The sequence below is a fragment of the Rutidosis leptorrhynchoides genome, chromosome 11, assembly GCF_046630445.1.
Source record: "Rutidosis leptorrhynchoides isolate AG116_Rl617_1_P2 chromosome 11, CSIRO_AGI_Rlap_v1, whole genome shotgun sequence".
In the NCBI taxonomy this organism is placed as follows: domain Eukaryota; kingdom Viridiplantae; phylum Streptophyta; class Magnoliopsida; order Asterales; family Asteraceae; genus Rutidosis; species Rutidosis leptorrhynchoides.
The window spans coordinates 367,444,864-367,466,555 of record NC_092343.1 but is presented as its reverse complement, the minus strand read 5'-3'; the positions used below and the strand labels follow the sequence as shown (position 1 = coordinate 367,466,555).

Genomic DNA, 21,692 nt, shown 5'->3' with positions numbered 1-21,692 from the left:
GGGAATATGCGACGTGATTAAATGTTAAGTATGGTTACCAAGTGCTCAACCACTTAGAATGCTTTACATACACTTGCGAGTGTATTATGTTTATGATTATGAAATCTTGTGGTCTATTAAAATATTGAAATGTTTGTTATGATAAACCTATGAACTCACCAACCTTTTGGTTGACACTTTAAAGCATGTTTATTCTCAGGTCCGAATTAAGTCTTCCGCTGTGCATCTGCTCAATTTAAGGACATTACATGGAGTCGATCATCGCAATGAGACCAAATGTTGATGACTTCGTCCAGGTGGATAAGGACGGGTCGTTACATTTTCCTTGTGTAAGTTGTCTCTATATGCCATTGACTCTGCTTGTTTTATTGAAATTCATTGTTATATATTGAGAGCATTTTATTGTTATTTTAATGGGTAATACTTGTCATCCGATATATAGATGGGGCTCTTGGAAACATAGATTGAAGTGTTGAAGAGTGACATCATTATAAAAATGTAATATTACAATGACAGTAACATTAGAAGATATCAATATTTAAAGTTTAGGATGTGATTTTTATACATTACTTTTTGATCAATTTACATTTTTGTCCTATTAATTCACAGTTATATCACTAGAGAGTTAAACTTATATTATTATTGTATGTATAATTAAGGGTATATTAGTAAATTAGATGTAGATGGATCAAAAAGTAGTGTGTGAGGATCACTCCGCATCTTTAAACCTTATTGCCATCACTTTTTGAGTTAGCATCACATTGGGTTGGTCATAGAAAGAGTTAGAAACAGTCGTATGATAATTCGGCTATGCCGATCATCAAAATCGATAAATCCATCAATATATAATCATGAGCATAATTAATGTTTTTAGTTCCGGTATATAGTCTTCGTTTTGCAAGTTTTTCGATCCTCAATACGGAATGGATCAAACACAAAAAATTCAAAAATTGGACCATACTCAAAGTTGAATATACATTCAGTTATTGACATATCATCACTTTTTTACTTTTCATGTGTGTTAAGTATACTAATATTACTTATAAATTAGTTTGATACTATTTTTCATATAATAAAAAACTGATTAACATAAAAATTATATTCTGGTATTATTTTGTGAGGAAAATAAGGAAGATATTTAAACAATATCGAACACTATACAAGTGTAAATAAAATCCATATTTATGTTTTTTAATTATTATAATTTATGTAGTATATTAATAATAATAACCATATAGAACAAGCCTTCCATTGTCGTCCAGCGGTTAGGATATCTGGCTTTCACCCAGGAGACCCGGGTTCGATTCCCGGCAATGGAACTTTTTTCTTTATTTTTACTTTTTTTAATAAATACAAAAAATAAAAAGATTTCGGGTCAACTAATTCGGATCCCGATCCGTCATCTCATTCAAACATATATCCACTCCATTTTGAGGTCAAATACCTCGTTCATTGTTGATGATCAACTATTTCATTCATCATCACAAACACTTCAATAATATTCAATTTAAATCCCTAACTGCAGTTCAAATATACCTTATCGATCAATTGATTTCCCTCAAGAACAGGTACAACCAATTTTTAGTTTGTAGTTTTTTGTTTGTGTTTTCATAGCTTTAATTTCTCAATTTAGGTTTATGTTGCAAGTCTAATTAGTTTTTGATATCCGTACGTTCAATTACTAATTATATCTTACTGATTAGAAAATTAAACAATTTAGGGTGCCGAAACTTTAAATGTTTGAAGAACAATTCAACCTTATTTTACCTCACTACAGAAAATTTCATCTTACTGAGTAGATATTTAGATATCTGTATGTTCAATTCAACCTTTCATATGTATTTATAACAAATTTTAACTATGTTTCAATTTTTAGTTAAAGACATACAAATAGTATGCATATAGTAGTAGTTTATACACGTGACATATGAATTCGTTATAAGATTGCATCGAATTAATCTGCAGTTGTGAGTTGTGCCATATGGGTTCATCACAAAAAGAGGAGGTTCAAAAAGAAGTTTTGGAACTCGAAAGTAAGAACGAGTGTTTCGAGATTAAGGTATTGTTCTTTGCGCGAGCTAGAGATTTAACTGGAACGAGCGATATGAAACTTGAAGTATCGCCCGGTACTACAGCTGGGGATTGTTTAGATAAACTCGTTGAAAAATTTCAAGGCTTGAATGAGTTACGTGGTTGTATGGTATTGGCTTTAAATGAAGAATACACGATTGAGTCTGCAATCGTTAAGAACAGAGATGAGTTAGCTATTATACCTCCCATAAGCGGAGGCTAAAATCTTGGGTATCTGTTTAGTATTCACACATTTAAATGTTGTCTGCTTTTGTTCGATCATACTTGATTATTTTGTAACCTTTTGATACTACTTTTTTACATAATGAAATGTAGAATTTACTTGAAACATGTTACTTCTGGTTCATGGTACCTATTTGTGCAGGGGGTCCGATCACATTATTTGATAGTGCAAATTGTTATCGTATTTGTTCGGAAGTTGGTTGACTGTTTGATTATTTGGCTTTAAAAAAGCTTGTTTTGTTTACTGGTTTTTATTTGTTTGTAAAATGGTTATCATCTTATAACGTAGTACCATTCACTGTCTTTTGAATGATTTTGGTTGATTGTTATTTCTATCAAAAAAAAAAAAAAAAAAAAAAAAAAAAAAAAACAGGAACAATAATGTTCTGCCTTCGGTCCCCCAAACTGACTTGGAGTACGTTTGTTTACTTCTTAATTGAATGGTTCAACGTTGTCAACTTGTGTGCGTAGACCAAAATATATAATGTGTACTGATGGTGTTCATTCTGGATACATCCCTACATATTCTACTCGTAACACATCATCTAGGTAGTTGTTCACGTATCTCACACTATAGTGTTTCCTCATTAGTCATATGATCATTATGATCATTCCTCTGTTGTAAAAGTCGTCGGAGTTGGCCGATGCGTCGGTTTGGGTACTAGCCCGTCAACTCGCCCTAAAACGCCTTAAAAGTCGGTCAACGCTAAAAAGTCGGGTCAAAGTTGGACCGAGTCGGTTGAGTCAGTCAAAGTCGGTCAAAGTCAAGTTAGGTAAATAAACATTATATTAGATTTTGTGCCACATATCTATGTTTGAAATATATATGTCTTATGTTTGATATATTTATGTGCAATATTATATATGTTTAATTCATCTATTACTAAAAGTCAACGTTGGTCAACGCCCGTCTCGTCCTTCTAAGGTCCCGAATGATTTGTTCCCGACTTGCGACTTTTACAACCTTGGATCTCTCTAATGCATGTGGGTGCCCGGAGAGAAGTGCCTTCTCTGGTATGCTGTTAGTTGAGGAGTGTTGTCGTTTTTTTTATATATCGTTTTTCCAAAAACAAGTTTCTTTTTTGTACTTCAAATCTCCAAATTTTTATGGATAAAATTTTTTTTTAGTAAACTTTGATAACCATATCAGACCGCACAAGTTACTGGTAAACATGTAATTGAGCAATTATTAACCATAAACGCAGCCCAACGATATATTACGTTTTTTTTTTTTTTTACTTGTTGCAGTCAACAGAAGAGAATAGCAGGTTCCAATGCAAGTTTGATTATAGTGCTGTATATCAAATGCTGTATTTTTCTTGCACTTGAAGTAGTTTGATATGGTCTCTTAGAGTCGACCGCAAACTCCAATGATAAAAACCGTAACCATGTTCGTATCATAGTTGTATATAAGTTATTTATAATGTTGCATACTAATCATAAATTCTTCTTCACTTGATTCTTTCTTTGTCTGGTTTGATAAATTTTGAACATATTTGTGCCGATTGTGAAGATTCATACTTACAAAGCTAAAACAAAGTATTTAAATGTAAGATTGTGCCAGGTTTATAGAAGCAACCAGGTGTGTGGGGCCCGTTTTACTGCGGCAAAAAGCAAACCAATGGAAATGTTTTTATTTTAAAAAAGCAAAAATACTAAAATACCCTGCGTATAAACCTGTGAAGGTCAATGTTAACAACTTCACATGGGCAATTTGGTCATTAATCATCGTGCGCTATTAGTATAGTAGTAGGTCATAAGCTAAGAACTTAAACATAATTGGTTTCATGCTTTCATCCGTTGAGTAACAACTTTGACAATCTAAAAGAGACACGTAGTACCAAGAATAATGTACATATATCATAGTCTAACGACTTGAGCATCAACTCATACATAATACACTTAACCTGACAACATTATTTCAATAGCAAACATCTACTACCACAACACTATATGTGGTTTACAAACATATAATTATAACAAACACGACGAAAAACAGACATTCTTAAAGGACTTATTGGAAACAATTAAACAAACACTGTCAGCTTAGTTTTGTGATCCCTTTGGAGGACGAACTATGAGAACTGGACATTTTGTGATCCCTTTGGAGGACTAACTATGAGAACTGGACATTTAGTATGATGTGCACAGTAGTCGCTAATGCTTCCGAGTATAGCCCTTTACTTTATTAGTAAAAAAGGATAATAGCTTGATTTATTTTCTTTAAATGAAGGAAACGGTTCCATCTGAAGAAGAGATTAAAAAACTTCTAGCAATGGGTTTCGATAAGGTAAGAAAATGATCCATGTAAACAGATACTCCTTCACCCTTTAGTAATGCATACCAAAGTTGCAGAACTTGGATTTACTCGGCGAGTACTCGGTTTTGGTAACTTGGGAGGTACTCAGCGACAACTCGGTCAAAACTCTGGATTACTCGGAAAATCAGTCAAAACTCGAATATCGGCCAAAGTCAAACTTGGTCAACATATGAGTACTCCCCGAGTTGCCGATTACTCCTTAAAAAGTACCGACCGAGTACTCCCCGAGTAGCGACTTTTGCAATCTTGAGGCATACCTTCCCTCTTTTTCCCTTTCCCTTGCCCTGCAGATGGTGATTTTAATGTAGCTGTTGAAATACTAATGACCCAACAAGTAATTATCTAATCTAAGAGCTACAAAAGAAATACAGAAACACTCTTGGGCTCACCCAGAAAAAAGCCCGGCCCGTTTAGGAGCGGTTCAAAACCTGGTTTGGAATAGATGACCTTCCTTTTAAGGCCTGGTCCCTTAGGACTCGGTTCCTAAACTTGTTTTTGCTTTAACAGCTATGTAATATAAAACCTGGATATTGTCCACGTCCTAGGGATCAATGGATCTCAATCTTGCTTATTAATACTTGAACCAACCCATTTAGGACTGAAGTAGTTGTATATAAGTCGTTATTAAACATGTGTATAGATATGTAAGTTTGACAATCTCGGGTTGGTTGTTGGTGATATATTATAATCCAAAGACTCAAACATCAATTAGTTCATAAGATACCATAACCTGACAACATTATTTGAATAGCAAACATCTGCTACCACAACACTATATGTGGTTTACAACATACATATAATAATACTTAACAAACACGATGAACAACAAACATCCTTAAACGTCACGTTGGAAACAAAGCTTAGTTTTGTGATCCCTTTGGAGGACGAACTATGAGAACTGGACATTTCGTGTGATGTGCACAGTAGTCACTAATGCTTCCAAGTACAGCCCTGCAAATACACCATTTAGCACTTATTAACATATCATCACCCATTTCACTAAAATTTAATAGCAATATTGATTATTATATGCAAGTCTGATATATCGAAGTTTCGATATAAATTAGGATTTTTCTAACGATAGCCCTTTAGGGATAAAAATGCCGTACATAGTGGTTATGTGTTTACTATAAAGTGGCGCTTATTGAATTACATACCAGTAACATTTTTATGCATGTTAACGACAACGTTAAGGACTCTCGTTAAAAAAATCGTATAATTTATAGTACCTCTTGATCTGGCCATGACCTCTGCTACCAACAACAAGAAGATCAACATCCATTTGTTCTACAGCTTCGATTAGTATTTCCTTTGGTTTGCCTTGTAGAACCAAATACTCTGCTTTTATCTATGTAAATATAAACATATAAAATAAATAATTTCACATATGTTCACATGTTTAAAAAGTATAGAACTTATCATCAAACAACGATGCTAGACAATAATGATCGAAAACGTGTTAGGACAGAAACACAACCTTATGCTGGTCGCACAATTCTTGAGCACGAGCAAGGATTTTAACACCACTTTCTTCGCCTGCTTTAGCAACCGATTCTCTCATCCCAGATGTTGTAAATAGAACTGTCGCGAAAACAATGTTATTTACTTAGTTTTAAAAGACTAAAAAAACATTAATAGATGACTTACGGGGACCAACAGGGGTGGCTGTATAATTCGGTTGAAAAGGAGGTTGAACATGAATAACGGTGACTGTGAAAAGAGGCTCGTGATCAGTTATTGTGGCGTCGTGTTGAAGGAATAGATGTTGAAGAGCCCATTTGAGAGCATAAAAGCTTCCATCACTATCGTCGACAGCTATCCATATTTTCATCGTGGTCTTCTCATTCTCCGTTGCGTTCGTTTCTTTCTCGACTGATGGCACCATGGTCTCGACGTTTTCGTGTGTTGCTTCCATAGCTTTTGTATTACTGTGAATTCAAAATGAATACCTTTGTGATTGTTGTTTTAATGTAGAGAAAAATGTAAGGGGGTTTATGTCTATTTATAGAAAATTGGTGGGCATGGATATAAAGTTCGGCTATCTCTAGCTAGAAAAAAAAATATCAACCAAAACGCCCTTTTTCTTATAAACGTATTACAGTATAAGAATTAAAAAAAAAAAAAGTCTCAAAATGCCCGCGAAAAATTGCAAATTATATTTTGCGATTTGCGGGCATTTGCGAACGATTTTTGCGTGTGATTATCGGCCAATTTCTTGGTAACTGCAAATCGCAAGTCGTGATATTCAATTGGTGGCTTGCAATTTGGTCCTCATCCCGCTCCTTCTCGTTCTCATCATTTAAAATTTGAATGTAGGTCTTAATTTTCTCTGAACCCAAGCTTTCATCTTGCTCACGTGTTTGACGTCCATTTTGTTTTTCACGTCATGGATTTGTGTAGTCAAAGAACCCTCATAGGACAAAGTGTACGGGAGAGCACCGTATTTTTCATATTCATACAAAACCGCTTCCCTTTTTGACGATAAAATGTATTTAAACTTGTTCATATCATCCATCATCATTCAATGAGGTTGACCGACGGGAAGTCATCGCCACATCTGAAAAGACTAATTATAATTTTAGTCGAAACAAACTAGCTAATAACAAGCCACCACGTAGACAAATATCCCTTCCGTTTCGTTTGATGCCCCATGGCCCAAAAACTCACCACCTAGAACGCCTTATAGGGCTCGTGAGAGAGAGTAAAGTCGAAGGAAACAAGAAGTAGGATTCGAAACTGATCAAGTCACGAGACCGCAAGAAAGGGTGTTAGGGTCGCGAAGATGAAGCAAGCGAATGGAATTTCCGATTCGATGGACTCGCGACTGTGAGAAACTGATCGTGATCGCGAAGTGGACTAGCGCATGGATTTTGATTTTGATTGCGATTAAGATTCTTTTTCCTGTTGTGATTCTAACTTGTTAAGCACTATAAATATAACCTCATGTAATATGTAATTGTGTGCACGAAATAAATAACAAAAAATCTCTTATTTGTACCCGTGGACTAAACATTTCTCCTTGTGTGGAGTTGGGTTATAACCACGTTAAATCCTTGCATCGTTATCATTTACTTTTATCGTTTTTATGTTTTAGCTAATTCGTTTATGATCTGCGGGTTAGTGATTGGTTTAAATCACTTGTCTTGTTGGCCCATAAATCATAACAAGTGGTATCAAAGCTTCAAGGTTTGAATATCGGACATGATGGCGAATTGAAAGCAGATTTTCTATGGTATGATGATTCGGTTATCATCGGGTGAACGAACGGCAGATCGAGGGTTTGTTTTGCAACATGTATAGATATTTAGAGACTTAGTTGATCGCGGGAAACTCAGTAGTTATGGTCTATGTATCTTAGAGATGATCATACAGGGATTGGGTAACAATTCTGGAGGGTTATGATGCAGTTGGTCGCAAAATATGTATTATAATGATGATCACTAGCGAAAGGTCACGGAGTCAGAGGTCGAATCAATGAGTTTTGTTGCGGAGAGATTCTTCTCGAGATCCGTGTGTTAGATCTGAGTTCTTCTTCCTCGATATCTCGTGTAGGAAAAATTCATAGCGGATTCGTTAACTGTTGGATCGCTTTCAAATTTGGGCTGTAGATAGAAGAAACATGGATCAACATGTAGTAAACATTTCGTGGAGATCAAACCCTTGGATTTTCAAATATGATCTTTCGAAGTTGCTGCAGTTTTAGGATGAACTGTATGATTACACGAGTGCAAGACGAATTGTCTTGTGAAAATTCGGGCGATACGAGCTGAATTTTCGAAGATATTGGGTTGTTATGCGAGCTCAATAGGGTGGTTTAACTCAGATTTGGGTGATGGTGTAATGAATGGGACACATTAGTTTGAAAGTGAACATTGTGAGTTATCGGGGAAGTTGGATACTTGCGGGGTTTGAAACGGGATGACCAAATAATTGGTCGGATATTTCAAGATGCTTTAAATATGCAGGCGGGTTTGAGATTCTTGTTACTAAGGAGATTGGTTTTCGAAGGTTGTCGGATAGAACGCGTTCGACTGTTGCTCGGGTTTGGATGATGGTTCAAATTCGATGGTGACTGATCAAGCATGAAATAGTCCAAGGGGTTCGGTCTATGCAAGATCAATAATAAAGGGGGATTTAAGGGTTCCTTGAGTTTAACTCTCCGGTCCGGAGTACCGTGAATAACACTCATACGAGATGATGATCTCATAAAGGGTGGTTAAACATGACCAACCATCATTCGGGCTTGCCGAAACTGATGGCTCAAAGGACGGTGTTAGGATTTGATGTTCAAAGAACGTTACCTGAGAACCGTAGTCGATGTATTCAGATTGCGCAGGTAGAGATCAGCAATAAGCGCTGGTGTTTTCTCTCTACCCAATGTGTTGTTTATGAGACTTACTGTGTGTATTTATAGATGGAAGGGCCATCCTTTTCTTGCCACGTAGTCGACAAGAAAAAAAGGGGGACATGATAGTACAAAGTAATACTGTTCTGTCGCATGAATCATGCACTCACGCGGTCCCCTTCATATCATGCTACCCTGTCACGTTCTGCTACTTGTACAATTACGAAGATTTTGTCCTTTATGTCTTGTACCATCTTTTGTCTTATCCAACCCTCTCAATTATTCCACGTCTTTCTCTGGTTGCGCAGTATTTGCTATGTGCGACGTTTGCTGAATCGCGTCATATGATGTGCGCTTTTGACCTTTTGATGTAATTTAGATGCGCAGTCATGGTTGAAGGGTTGCGCGTAATGTTAGCGTACTTATGCACGTTATTAGTGACCAATTAGGTGTCTTTAGGTGATGGATGGAGTGGATAATCTTGCAAGTCCCGGTTTTTGAGCTTTCTAGGATTGTTAAGGGTGTCGGGAACTCGGTGTGAGTTTGGTAACCCACAAAAGTTATCGAGCTAGTGGGAGGTAGACGACTAGTGGAATTGTGGAGATGGTCATGCGACATTATTCTTCAATTTTCTCAACATTATTGCGATGATTCTGAATAACACTAGGGCTTCGAATACTTGTTTTACTCTCCAATGGAAAAGTAATTTGTGACTGACTGGATGTACGAACCATGTTTCTTCTCGAGTAGCCGCGATTTTAATTCTTACTCATACAGTGGGAGTGTACCTGGGTAAGAAGATGGGGTTTGTGAAATTCATAGTTCTGAGGAGGTCAGTGTACCAGCGTGAAAGCAGAAGTTGAAAAAGGTGGTATATTTCTTGGTGGTGACCGCGGTCTCACTGGGTTCCTTGACGAAGATTCTACGATGGCATTTGTTGGGGTTTTCTGATTAATTGAAAGAAATTTCATATATAGATGGAGTAAATTGTACATGTGACCGTTGACATGTCAGTGACAGGGTTGGATGTGTCTAGAGCAATGGGTGAGGCATTGTAGCTTCCTATTAAATCCTCTATTGAAGTTTTGCATACTTCAACGGGTCTTCTAATGTAATAAGATATCTTCTGGTTTAAGAAGATAGTGGCGAAGAAAACGAGATGGCCAGAGCTAGTAACTAAGAGATTGGAATATCGCTCAACAGTATTTTTGGTTTCGAAAGATGTCCTTTCCTCGTAGGATAGTGAGTGGAAGTGTGGCGTCATTCACGTTATTTATCCGGTGGTATCAAAAGGAGTTGTTAATCAGCTAATTTAGGTTTGTTTTGGGTTGCTTAGACGTGATTTATGGTTGAGAAGAATTTTTAGTTGAAGAACAGTATGGGGTTGTTTAAAGTCTCATTCGAGTGGGAGATTGTTGGAGTGCGAAGTCGAATTAAACAAGAAGTGTGATTTGAAACTGATAAGTGTCATGACCACGAGAAAGGGTGTTGGGGTCGCGAAGATACAGCCAGTAAATTGGAGTTTTTTATTCGATGGGCTAGCGACCGCGAAAAACTGGTCGTGATCAGAAGTAGTCTGACGCAGGGAACTTGATTATGATTACTAGTCCTTTTTCCTGTTGTGGTTGTAACTTGTTTAGCATTATATATAACTTCATGTAACATGTAATTGTGTGCACGAAATTAATAGTAAAAAACTCTGATTTGCGTCCATCGACTAAACTCTTCTCCGTGTTCGGAATTGAGATATAACCACGTTAATTCTTGTGTCGTTATCGTTTACTTTTATCGTTTGTATGCTTTAGCTAATTCGTTTATCATTCGTGAATTAGTGATTGAGTAAATCACTTGTCTTGTTGGTCCATAAATCCTAACAACTCATTGTGGGCGTTGTGCCCAAAGAGTGGTTTTAGTACCGCAGGGAATGGTCTAAGTACGTTGCCATGCGACTTGTCATCACTATGATGTGACAATGTCACGCAAGATGGTTTTATGTATGAACCCATTTGAAACTACTTCAGTCGACATATAAAAAAGAAAGCAACTCCATTATCAAAATCATGCATTTTATTGTCATGTCTACGCTTAAAGTAGCTTAGGTGATTTGCACAATATACTGATACCTGTATAGCTTTAAGAAACAAAATAAAGAGTACAAAATAGCTAAATGTCTATTAACCAAACACTAATGAGTATTTTAGTGCTTTAATGGATCGACTAGTAAATACTGTATGAATTTGGTTTAAGTTTTGTGAACACAAACAACGAAATGTCGTAATTTTAACTTTTATATAGCACCCTAATATATAGTTTCATCGTGTATTATTTGTCAAAAATCAAGCAAAAAAAATGCGTAATGTCGACAACAATAATGCAAAACAAAGATTAAAAAAGATAGCTTTGGGGTCAATTTAAGGTGATCAAAAGGCATTTACTTTACATCCATACTTTTAAATCCAAATCTTGGCTAGGTTTGATCGACATATATCTCATGATAACTTACTCACACGGTGACACCTCACTACATATCATCATCGTTGCAACAATACATATAAACTTGGCCAAAGTAGTGTTAAGAATCTACCATGCAACAATACAAATAAACTTGGCCAAAGTAGTGTCTAACAATCTAGCGAGCCACAACAAGACATGGTAACTTTTCGTTTTTAGCAGGACCGGTTCCGAGAATTTAAGCGCTTAAAACGAGGTGAAAAAAAGGCTTTGGCCATAACGAATAATATAAGCTATTTAAAAGGTCTCTTAGGCCCTAACGAATAATATAAACATTTTTAAAAAATGCCTTTGAGCCTTGCTAGAATGCTAGTGAATATCGATTTCTTTATTTTCCATCAGGGGCTTTTGATTGTTGTTTAGGGCCTATTGTGTTTCGTCTTCGCTGGTTCAGTTATGTTTTTTTAGTTCTCGTGTTTCTCAAATCCCCGACTATGTCTATATATATATATATATATATATATATATATATATATATATATATATATATATATATATATATATATATATATATATATATATATATATATATATATATATATATATAAAATAAATTGGATTCCGCCCCAAGCGGTCGATCACATTAATTCCCCTTTGGGCCTCCCCTGGTTTTTAGACCAACTGCACAACAATGAAGTTAGGGTTACGATATATTATAATCTTATTTAAAAGTAACAAAGTTGTGTTAATTTAGCAAACACAAACAAGACATGTTAAGTGAATAACAAAGTAGTGTTAATTTAAGAAGACATGTTAACTTTCGGTTATCAGACGGACCATATAATGATCAGGTTAGGGTTAAGGTTACGATCTATAGGTATTAACAAAATCTTATCCAAAATATTGCATCGTAAAAACTTCCTTGTCTGGGAAACGATCACAACTTGGTTTCTCAAGTTTTCCAGTTCTCAAACCACTCGACTTAGCCAACAGGAAGGGCCTCCCGGTCTAGAATGTCGACCCCCGTTCCAAGAGTCTCCCGAGCGCCATTTTTATTTTCAATCAAGCCTCACCTCAACAAGTAGGTCATTCTTACACTTTGTAGCAAGTAGTTAATTCTTACACTTTGTAGCATCTATTCTGTTAATAAACTACGGAGTACAACATAAATCAATCATATCACATTTCAAAAGCCCCCCTTTGTATCAGTCTCAATATTGTATAGGTATTGAATCCGTCTTGTATTGGTATATTGGGTAATGAATCCATATTGTTTTGGTATATTGGATATTGAATCAGTGGTGAATGGTGCACTGATAATGCTAAAAACGAACATATATTTTATAGCATTATCCTTCTAGAAAGACAAGCTTTTAGTTGCAATTGTTCTATTTCCAAGTAATATTCGTTTAAATAATAAAAGGTGAAGACAAAAGACAGAATCGACGATTTGAAGACGCAAACGACCAAAAAGCTAAAAAGTACAAAGTACAATCCAAGTGATTCAAATTATTGCTGAGAAATGTCTAAAAGTAACAAGAGTACGAGCCGCAAAACGCAAAGTACAAGATATTAAATAGTACGAAAAGGCGTTCGAAAATCCGGAACCGAGACATGAACCAACTTTCAGCACGCGACGCAACGGACCAAAAATTACAAGTCAACTATGCACAAGAATATAATATAATATATAATTAATTATATATATTATTATATATTATATTTATAAGCAGCCCAGGTTTAAATCACTATGGTGAGCTGAAATCTATATCTCCGCACTCGCGGAGCTGTAAAGCATAAAACCTCCGCACTCGCGGAGCTGTACAGTTTAAAGTGGGCCTATAAAAGGCCGCGCATTCTGATCAATTTTAATCATCCTTTTCCTTCTTTCTATCTACGTAATATATATATATATATATATATATATATATATATATATATATATATATATATATATATATATATATATATATATATATATATAATTTTAATTTAAAGTTTAATAATAATAAGGTTATGGTGGCGAATGTTTTAAGTTTATAAGTCGAAATTCTGTTCGTGTAAATACTACGCGATTAATACTCATTGTAAGTTATGTTCAACCTTTTTAAATTAATGTCTCGTAGCTAAGTTATTATTATGCTTACTTAAGCCGAAGTAATCGTGATGTTGAACTAAATATTAAAGACGGGGTTATTGGGCTTTGTACCATAATTGGGGTTTGGACAAAAGACCGACACTTGTGGAAATTAGACTATGAACTATTAATGGGCTTTATATTTGTTTAATTGAATGATAGTTCGTTAATTTAATATAAAGATTTACAATTGGACGTACCTATAAATAACCACATACACTGGATCGGACACGATGGGCGGGATATTTATAAGTACTAATAATCGTTCATTTAGCCGGACACGGGGATGGATTAATAGTCAATGAACTCATTAAAACAGGGGTGGATTACGTACAAGCACACTTGGCGTAATTGTTAACAAAGTATTAAAACCTTGGGTTACACGCAGTTGATATCCTGGTGTAATTATTAAACAAAGTATTAAGACCTTGTTACAGTTTAAGTCCCTAATTAGTTGGAATATTTGACTTCGGGTATAAGGATAATTTGATGAGGACACTCGCACTTTATATTTATGACTGATGGACTGTTATGGACAAAAACCAGGACAAAGGACAATTAACCCATGGTAATAAATTAAAATCAACACGTCAAACATCATGATTACGGAAGTTTAAATAAGCATAATTCCTTTATTTTATATCTCATCGCACTTTTATTTACTGTCATTTTATTTATTGCACTTTTAAATTATTGCATTTTTATTTATCGCACTTTTATTTATCGTCATTTACTTTACGCTTTAAATTAAGTCATTTGTATATTTAATATTTTACATTAGGTTTTAATTGCTACTTAAGACATAAAATTAACAAACCGGTCATTAAACGGTAAAACCCCCTTTTATAATAATAATAATATTACTTATATATATTGATACAAATATAGTTTAAAATAAATATAGCGTTAAACTCAGCTAGCTCCCTGCGTAACGAACCGGACTTACTAAAAACTACACTACTTTACGATTATGTACACTGCCTATAGTGTTGTAGCAAGGTTTAGCTATATCCCATTCAATAAATAAATAACTTGTGTAAAATTGTATCGTATTTAATAGTATTTCGCAGTAAAAATATAACTATTTCGTATACACCTCGCATAACATCAAGTATTTTTGGCGCCGCTGCCGGGGAACACTCAAACGCCGAAGCGAAACGCCATAAAAAATTAGTTTTTAAGTTATTTTTGTAAAAATATATTTATATAAGTTATTAATTTTGAAAAAAAAATAATAAAAAATATTAAAATCTGAACCTGCGTAATTTGAGCCTGCTACTCAATTAAATCTGCATACTCCGCACTCGCGGAGGTTTTGGGCAGCTAAAATCCGCACTCGCGGAGCTGTCTGACAGCTGCAACCTGGTACGTGCATTAATTACGAGATTAGGGTTATTTATTAATTATTATTATTATTAAACCTAATTAGGGTTTTAGTTTAATATTAATTAGTTTTAGTGTATTTAATTTTGTATTTTTAAGTTTTAATTAGTTTTATTAATATATAAATTAATACTTTTATAAAAAAATAATATATTTATAAAAATTGTATTTTTATAACTTTAAGTTTTATTTTTATATTTTGTATCTTTTTATTTCGTTTAATCGTAATTTGTATATTTATCGTTCATATTTAGTTTAAACTTAGTTTTTGCCGAAGTATTTTATATTTTTAGATTTTTAGGCATTGCCGTAAAATCCCTTAAGTGCTTTTTCTTTAGACTAAGATTTAGGTGCTTTAGAATTTTCCGACGTCGCTTATCGCTTTAATATTTTATAGATTTTAGTGCCTAATTAAGTAACTGTCGTTTTAGATATAGAATTCCGTTTAAGCTTTAATACCTTTAGACGTAAGTTTTAATTCTTAGTTTTTAGGCTTTTAAGTTTCGACACTGCATTTTATTATTATTATTATTATTTTTCGACTTTTATTTTTCGACGCTTATTTTTCGACCTCTTATTTTTCGACGCTCTAGTTTTTAGGACATAGAATTTTCTTTATTTTCTTTAAACTCCGACGAAAAATTATTTTAAGCGGTTAAATTGATAGACATCCAAAATTTTCTAGTTCGTAGTAATAATTGGATTTGTTAGTGGCGAGTTGTGGGCTTCCGATTTAAAGGGTCTGTGACAACCCGGAAATTTCCAATCAAATTTAAACTTTATTTTTATATTATTCCGACACGATAAGCAAAGTTTGTTAAGTTAAATCTCAAGAATTTTAAATTGTGTTCATACATTCATTATAACCTCGACCAAATTCCGACGATTCACGAACCGTTATATATAAATAAATATGTATATATATGTATATATATATTATAACTTGAGAATATTAATAAAGTATTAAACGTATAATACTTTACATGATCGTATTTGTTTCAATATGTTTATCGATGGAATTAGAAGATAATATCAAATTGTTGATTTATCAGATACATTATGATATGATTACGGGTCTATGTTATGAGGTCCACTGTGATTTAAGAAATCTATTCTTTTTGACAACATTCGGAAAATGGTAAAGTGATTTATAAGTAAGAACGTGAAGTGTAAATAACTTAGATGTTAGGATATCGACAAGTTAAGTAACTCGACATTTTTCATTAAGATGATTTCATACGTTTATTTAACCTTTGAACTTTATCCCATGCTTCACCAACAAACTGTAATTTAAAAACTTGAAACCTATTATGAATATATATGATTCTATTTTTTTAAAACATTTTATGATATAACGATTTCCATTATTTTAACCTTTAAACAAAATGATTCTTAAAAATATATTTGGTTTTGGAAAACAAAATTATTATATTTATTTGATTTAGTTTCAAACGTACAAAAACGTTTTCAGTTTAAAAAGAACTTTATTATTAAAACGTATATAACTTTTATAAATATCTAGAACCACTTTTGACAACTCATTACTTAACCAGTATGATAAAGATAACGATATTTATATTTTATTTTATTAAATATATATAACGATTTAAATTAATATTATATATATTTATACGCATATTATACGTACATAGTTTTATACTTTTACTATACTTAAACTTTACCTTTACTTTATTTTTACTTTACTTTAACTTTAATAATTCACTTTAATAATTCATACTTTAATAATTCACTTTAATAATTCATACTTTAATAATTCACTTTAATAATTCATACTTTAATAATTCACTTTAATAATTCATACTTTAATAATTCGCTTTAATAATTCAAAAATCTATTATAAATAGAATTCAATAGGTTTCATTATTTCATAGAAACTTGAAAATATTTTTCTCTAAACTCTCTCAATCGATTTACATATATATATTTACTCCGTATTATTTCAAGATATTATTAGTATACATAAAATATTACGTCAGAGTGCTGTCCGAGTGATTTTGAAATTGTTTTTTGAGTGGGATTGGATTAAGGAAATTATGGGTTATAGCTATGGAGGTGATTGGTATGGTTCACGGGTATACTCGTGAGGTCAATATAGTGTTTATCATTTCCGTTGCATCTACGTACCTTTCCTGCAATATTGAATCTCAATATTGATACGTGAGTACTCATAATTTAACTTTTACATACTAATAGTGTATCCCTGACTAGTGCTCGAGTATATAGGATTATGCATGTTTGTACTTTTGATATTGCCTTTAGTTAGGTTATGTTGAATCCTGAATTAGTTATATATGCGACTGAGATAAGGTATAAGATATGCATGTTGTTGGAAAGCTAGCGAAAAATTAAGAACTTTTCATTTAGATATCGAATGATTTCGATGAACGGATTTGAAGTTATAGTCCATCGAATTTTTGTATTATTATTAAAAATGTTTATTATTATCTTCGTTATTATCGTCGTTCTAGTTTTATCTTATTATTATTATTCTTATCTTTATCAATAAAATGATTTATCATTAAAAATTGTTATTTTTTTATTATTACTATCGTTATTATCGTTAAAGTTATAATTAGTATTATTATTATTATCCAATTATTATTATTATTATTATTATTATTATTATTATTATTATTATTATTATTATTATTATTATTATTATTATTATTATTGGTATTATTATTATTATTATTATCATTATTAATATATATATATCATTATTTAAAAATGGTTATTGTTATTGTTATTATTATTATTACTAAATTATCATTAAGATAATTATTAGTATTATCGTTAATAATGTTATAGTAACTATCATTATTAATATTAGTGTAATTAAAATAAATATTTGTAACACCTAATTATTTTGATTACTATTATTATCATTATTACGAACACGATATAAAAGACGATTAAAAGCTATTAAACGAAACGATTAGGAAATAATGGGTAAGAGTATCATGATGAAATTAAAATATTATAAGATATTGATTTAGATAAAATTATCGTTCTTATTATTTTTATCATTACTATTATTATTAAAATTATCGTTAGTATTAAAACTATCATTTTAACAAAAATTATCATTTTAATATAAATGTCATTGTTACTATAAAATATCATTATTATTATTATTTTAAATAGAATTATTATTTTAAAGATAATATTAAAAATTATCGTAAATATTAAAGTTATCATAATTAGAATTATCGTTTTATCATAATGTCATCTTAGTAATTATAAATACTGATATTTTTATAATAATAATTATTATTACAAAATAATACAACTTTTACTTACTATCATTATAGATATTATTTTATCAAATAAATATTTGATACAAACATATTTTACTACGTGTAATAACTTACTTTAATAATACGTATCATATTATCTTTATAATATTAAATGAACCCTATAAATTTTATTACTTAATATATATAAAAGTATATTTTATTATATAAATATAATATAAAATTTTATTTATTAATAAATAAATTATATTATTTACTCTAATAAATCTTTTAAAAATATTTAAAAATATAAAATGACGATATTTAAACTATATATTAATCATGTATAAATTTTTGGAAATTATTTTGAGTCAAATTTACTTTTGTTGACTTTTGCATATTAGTCTCGAGCATTAGGATTGTGGTACACTATGACTTGACCTAATTTGTTAGACAAATATTGACCAACACATAAATATATATAATTAATTTAGGTTCGTGAATCCGAGACCAACCTTGCACTTGTTCAATGACGTTATATGTATTTTTACTACGAAATACAGTATGGTGAGTTTCATTTGCCTTTTTACCCTTTATATTTTTGGGACTGAGAATACATGCGCTTTTATAAATGTTTGACGAAATAGACACAAGTAATTGAAACTACATTCTATGGTTGAATTATCGAAATCGAATATGCCCCTTTTTATTAAAGTCTAGTAATCTAAGAATTAGGGAACAGACACCCTAATTGACGCGAATCCTAAAGATAGATCTATTTGGGCCTAACAAACCCCATCCAAAGTACCGGATGCTTTAGTACTTCGAAATTATATCATGTCCGAAGGAGGATCCCGGAATCATAGGGGATATTCTTATATGTATCTAGTTAATGTCGGTTACCAGGTGTTCACCACATGAATGATTATTTTTTGTCTCTATGCATGGGACGTATATTTATGAGAACTGGAAATGAAATTCTTGTGGTCTATTAAAATGATGGAAATAAATGATTATGATAAACTAATGAACTCACCAACCTTTTGGTTGACACTTTAAAGTATGTTTATTCTCAGGTGTTAAAGAAATCTTCCGCTGTGTATTTGCTCATTTTAAAGATATTACTTGGAGTCTTTCATAGCATACTTCGAAGAGCGTTGCATTCGAGTCATTGAGTTCATCAAAGATTATTATTAAATCAATTTATAGTTGGATAGTGGATATTATGAAATGGTATGCATGCCTGTCAATTTTTGATGTAAAGAAAGATTGTCTTTTAAAAACGAATGCAATGTTTGTAAAATGTATCATATAGAGGTCAAATACCTCGCAATGTAATAAACTATTGTGAATCGTTTATAATGTATATGAACGGGTCCTTTAAGTTGGTATCAGAGCGGTGGTCTTAGCGAACCAGGTCTGCATTAGTGTGTCTAACTGATAAGTCGTTAGGATGCATTAGTGAGTCTGGACTTCGACCGTGTCTGCATGTCAAAAGTTTTGCTTATCATTTCTAGTCGGAAATCATCTGCTTATCATCCATAGGAAATTACCTGCTTATCATTATTAGTCTAGACACGTCTTGCTACATTAATTGCATGAGTAGTGTATAGACAAACTTCATATCTTAGCGTATCTGCTAAATCATATCTTATCGTATCTGTTACTTTAAACTTTACCTGACATACCCCGCAAATTCCTCCGTAATCTATGAAATCTTTTGATCTCTATATATAGATATCCTATGTAAATAGAATACCACCCGATAGCCGAAAAATCATTTTTATATCGAAAATCCTTTATCCAATCGTACGAAATGGAATTTGTCATCAGTTCAAGTCACTCGGATTCCGAAATGGAATCTCACTCAAGCTCCGAAAGCAGTGTGACCGGAATGGATCAACCAATCAGTCATCACCTATTCTGGATGAATTGGGGATGGGTTCGTAGCCTCCTCAATCATTGGAAACAAGAAGAAGGCGATCCTTTCCATCCACCACATTGCCCTCTTGGCGAAGAACCTGAAGTACTTACCGGCGAACCTGTTCGAGACACCATTTTTTCTCTCATTTCCAGGGTATCTCATCATGATTATATACTACATCAAATTCTAGATTTTATTTATCTGCTCGTTCTAACCGACAATCATCCTGGAATAATAGAAGAAGTCAACGAACTTCGCGCTCGGGTAGTGGCTTTGGAGAATATGGTGCAGAGATTACAAACACCAGCAGCAGCACCAGCAGCATAACCAGTACCACCATCATCAACGCCAACAGTACCATTACCACCTCCAACCACAACCGCGTTGTAAACCTCAACTTCACAATCTGTCCCACGAGCATCAACGTCATACGCACCATAGATACCAAGGAGTACCAACAACAATAACTGACGAAGTATTAATTCATAACTTCATTGGAGAAACATTCCGCGGCGATTATATAATCTCTAAAGTCTTAGAGATTATATAATCTAGCCCTAACCATAAATCAGTTAAGCGAACCAAAATGATAGAAGGAAGAGTAGAAACCCTGACAAAAATGGTGTGTGATTAACAAGTTAAACTTGTTTTACCAATAGCATCAACAGTACCGTCAACATCACCAGCATCGTCAGTACAGTCAACATCAGAATCAACAACACCTATAACATCACAAACTCCGTCAGTTCAAGAATCACTGTGAACATCATTACGAATCAATAACGTGTATATTGTATCAACAAGTTATGAAGAATTAACTCATTCCCTCTGAAGAAATTATATATATATTTTATATATATATATATATATATTTTTTGAAATAAAAAATAAATCTTTCCGTGCTAAGCTATTGTGTGTGAATCTTAACTACTCAGTTAATTCATATTACAAATATGCAATAATGTACGTCCCTCACCCGCGACTTAACCATCGTTAACTACAATCTCTGTCTCAATTCAACAAATTCCAATTCCTAATAAATCAAGTATATATTTGATTTTACACTTCATCATTGATGTAACCGAAACTTTTCAGATAACATCATTCGTACTTTGCGAAGTTCACAAGAATTTAACGAAAACCAATATCACATCTCAACAAATAACGAAGTATTGATTCATAATTTCAATATTATTGAAGAAATACTTATGTAACCTCTAAACCTTCAAGGAATTATTCAATTCTAGTTCCAACCGTAAATCGAATGAGTTTAATTTAGTATTAACTCATTAAAATCTATGTTACATCTGAGGAGAATATATACATATATATTTTCATAAAGATTGTAATAAAATTCTTATGTACAAAATATTAATTGTGAAAATTTTTTAACGGGTAGGTAATACCCGAGAGATATATATAAATTCACAATTAATATGTTACATTCTTTGAATCAGATTAAGCAAATTATCAATTATACTTCCTACTTTCACAATAATATACATTCTTTCATAGAAATCAAAACAACCATACTCATTCAAACCCAATTACGTATTTTGATTTTA

At 32.6% G+C, this 21,692-nt stretch overlaps 2 protein-coding genes and 1 non-coding gene across 3 annotated transcripts; 2 read left to right on the top strand and 1 right to left on the bottom strand.

Moving 5' to 3' along the window:
- The first annotated feature begins 1,247 nt into the window (after nucleotides 1-1,247).
- Nucleotides 1,248-1,319, top strand: TRNAE-UUC (transfer RNA glutamic acid (anticodon UUC)). Its single transcript has one exon. It is a non-coding gene; the product is annotated as a tRNA-Glu (tRNA).
- A 108-nt stretch (nucleotides 1,320-1,427) lies between these two features.
- On the top strand, nucleotides 1,428-2,414 carry LOC139877825 (molybdopterin synthase sulfur carrier subunit). Its single transcript, XM_071865233.1, has 2 exons — nucleotides 1,428-1,568; nucleotides 1,966-2,414. The coding sequence occupies exons 1-2, from the start codon at nucleotides 1,459-1,461 to the stop codon at nucleotides 2,291-2,293; spliced, it is 438 nt and encodes a 145-aa protein (XP_071721334.1). The 5' UTR covers nucleotides 1,428-1,458; the 3' UTR covers nucleotides 2,294-2,414.
- Nucleotides 2,415-6,092: 3,678 nt separating this feature from the next.
- On the bottom strand, nucleotides 6,093-6,548 carry LOC139875915 (uncharacterized). Its single transcript, XM_071863215.1, has 2 exons — nucleotides 6,281-6,548; nucleotides 6,093-6,214 (listed from the first exon to the last, which is right to left on the bottom strand). The coding sequence occupies exons 1-2, from the start codon at nucleotides 6,546-6,548 to the stop codon at nucleotides 6,093-6,095; spliced, it is 390 nt and encodes a 129-aa protein (XP_071719316.1).
- Nucleotides 6,549-21,692: the final 15,144 nt, after the last annotated feature.

Bases quoted from the DNA above. Each gene is read 5' to 3' on its own strand.
- LOC139875915 (XM_071863215.1), bottom strand. From the start codon at position 6,548: ATGGAAGCAACACACGAAAACGTCGAGACCATGGTGCCATCAGTCGAG. The intron at 6,215-6,280 runs GTAAGTCATCTA...TTTTCGCGACAG, and splicing joins AGCCACCCCTGTTGGTCCCC to TTCTATTTACAACATCTGGG.
- LOC139877825 (XM_071865233.1), top strand. From the start codon at position 1,459: ATGATCAACTATTTCATTCATCATCACAAACACTTCAATAATATTCAA. The intron at 1,569-1,965 runs GTACAACCAATT...ATTAATCTGCAG, and splicing joins TTGATTTCCCTCAAGAACAG to TTGTGAGTTGTGCCATATGG.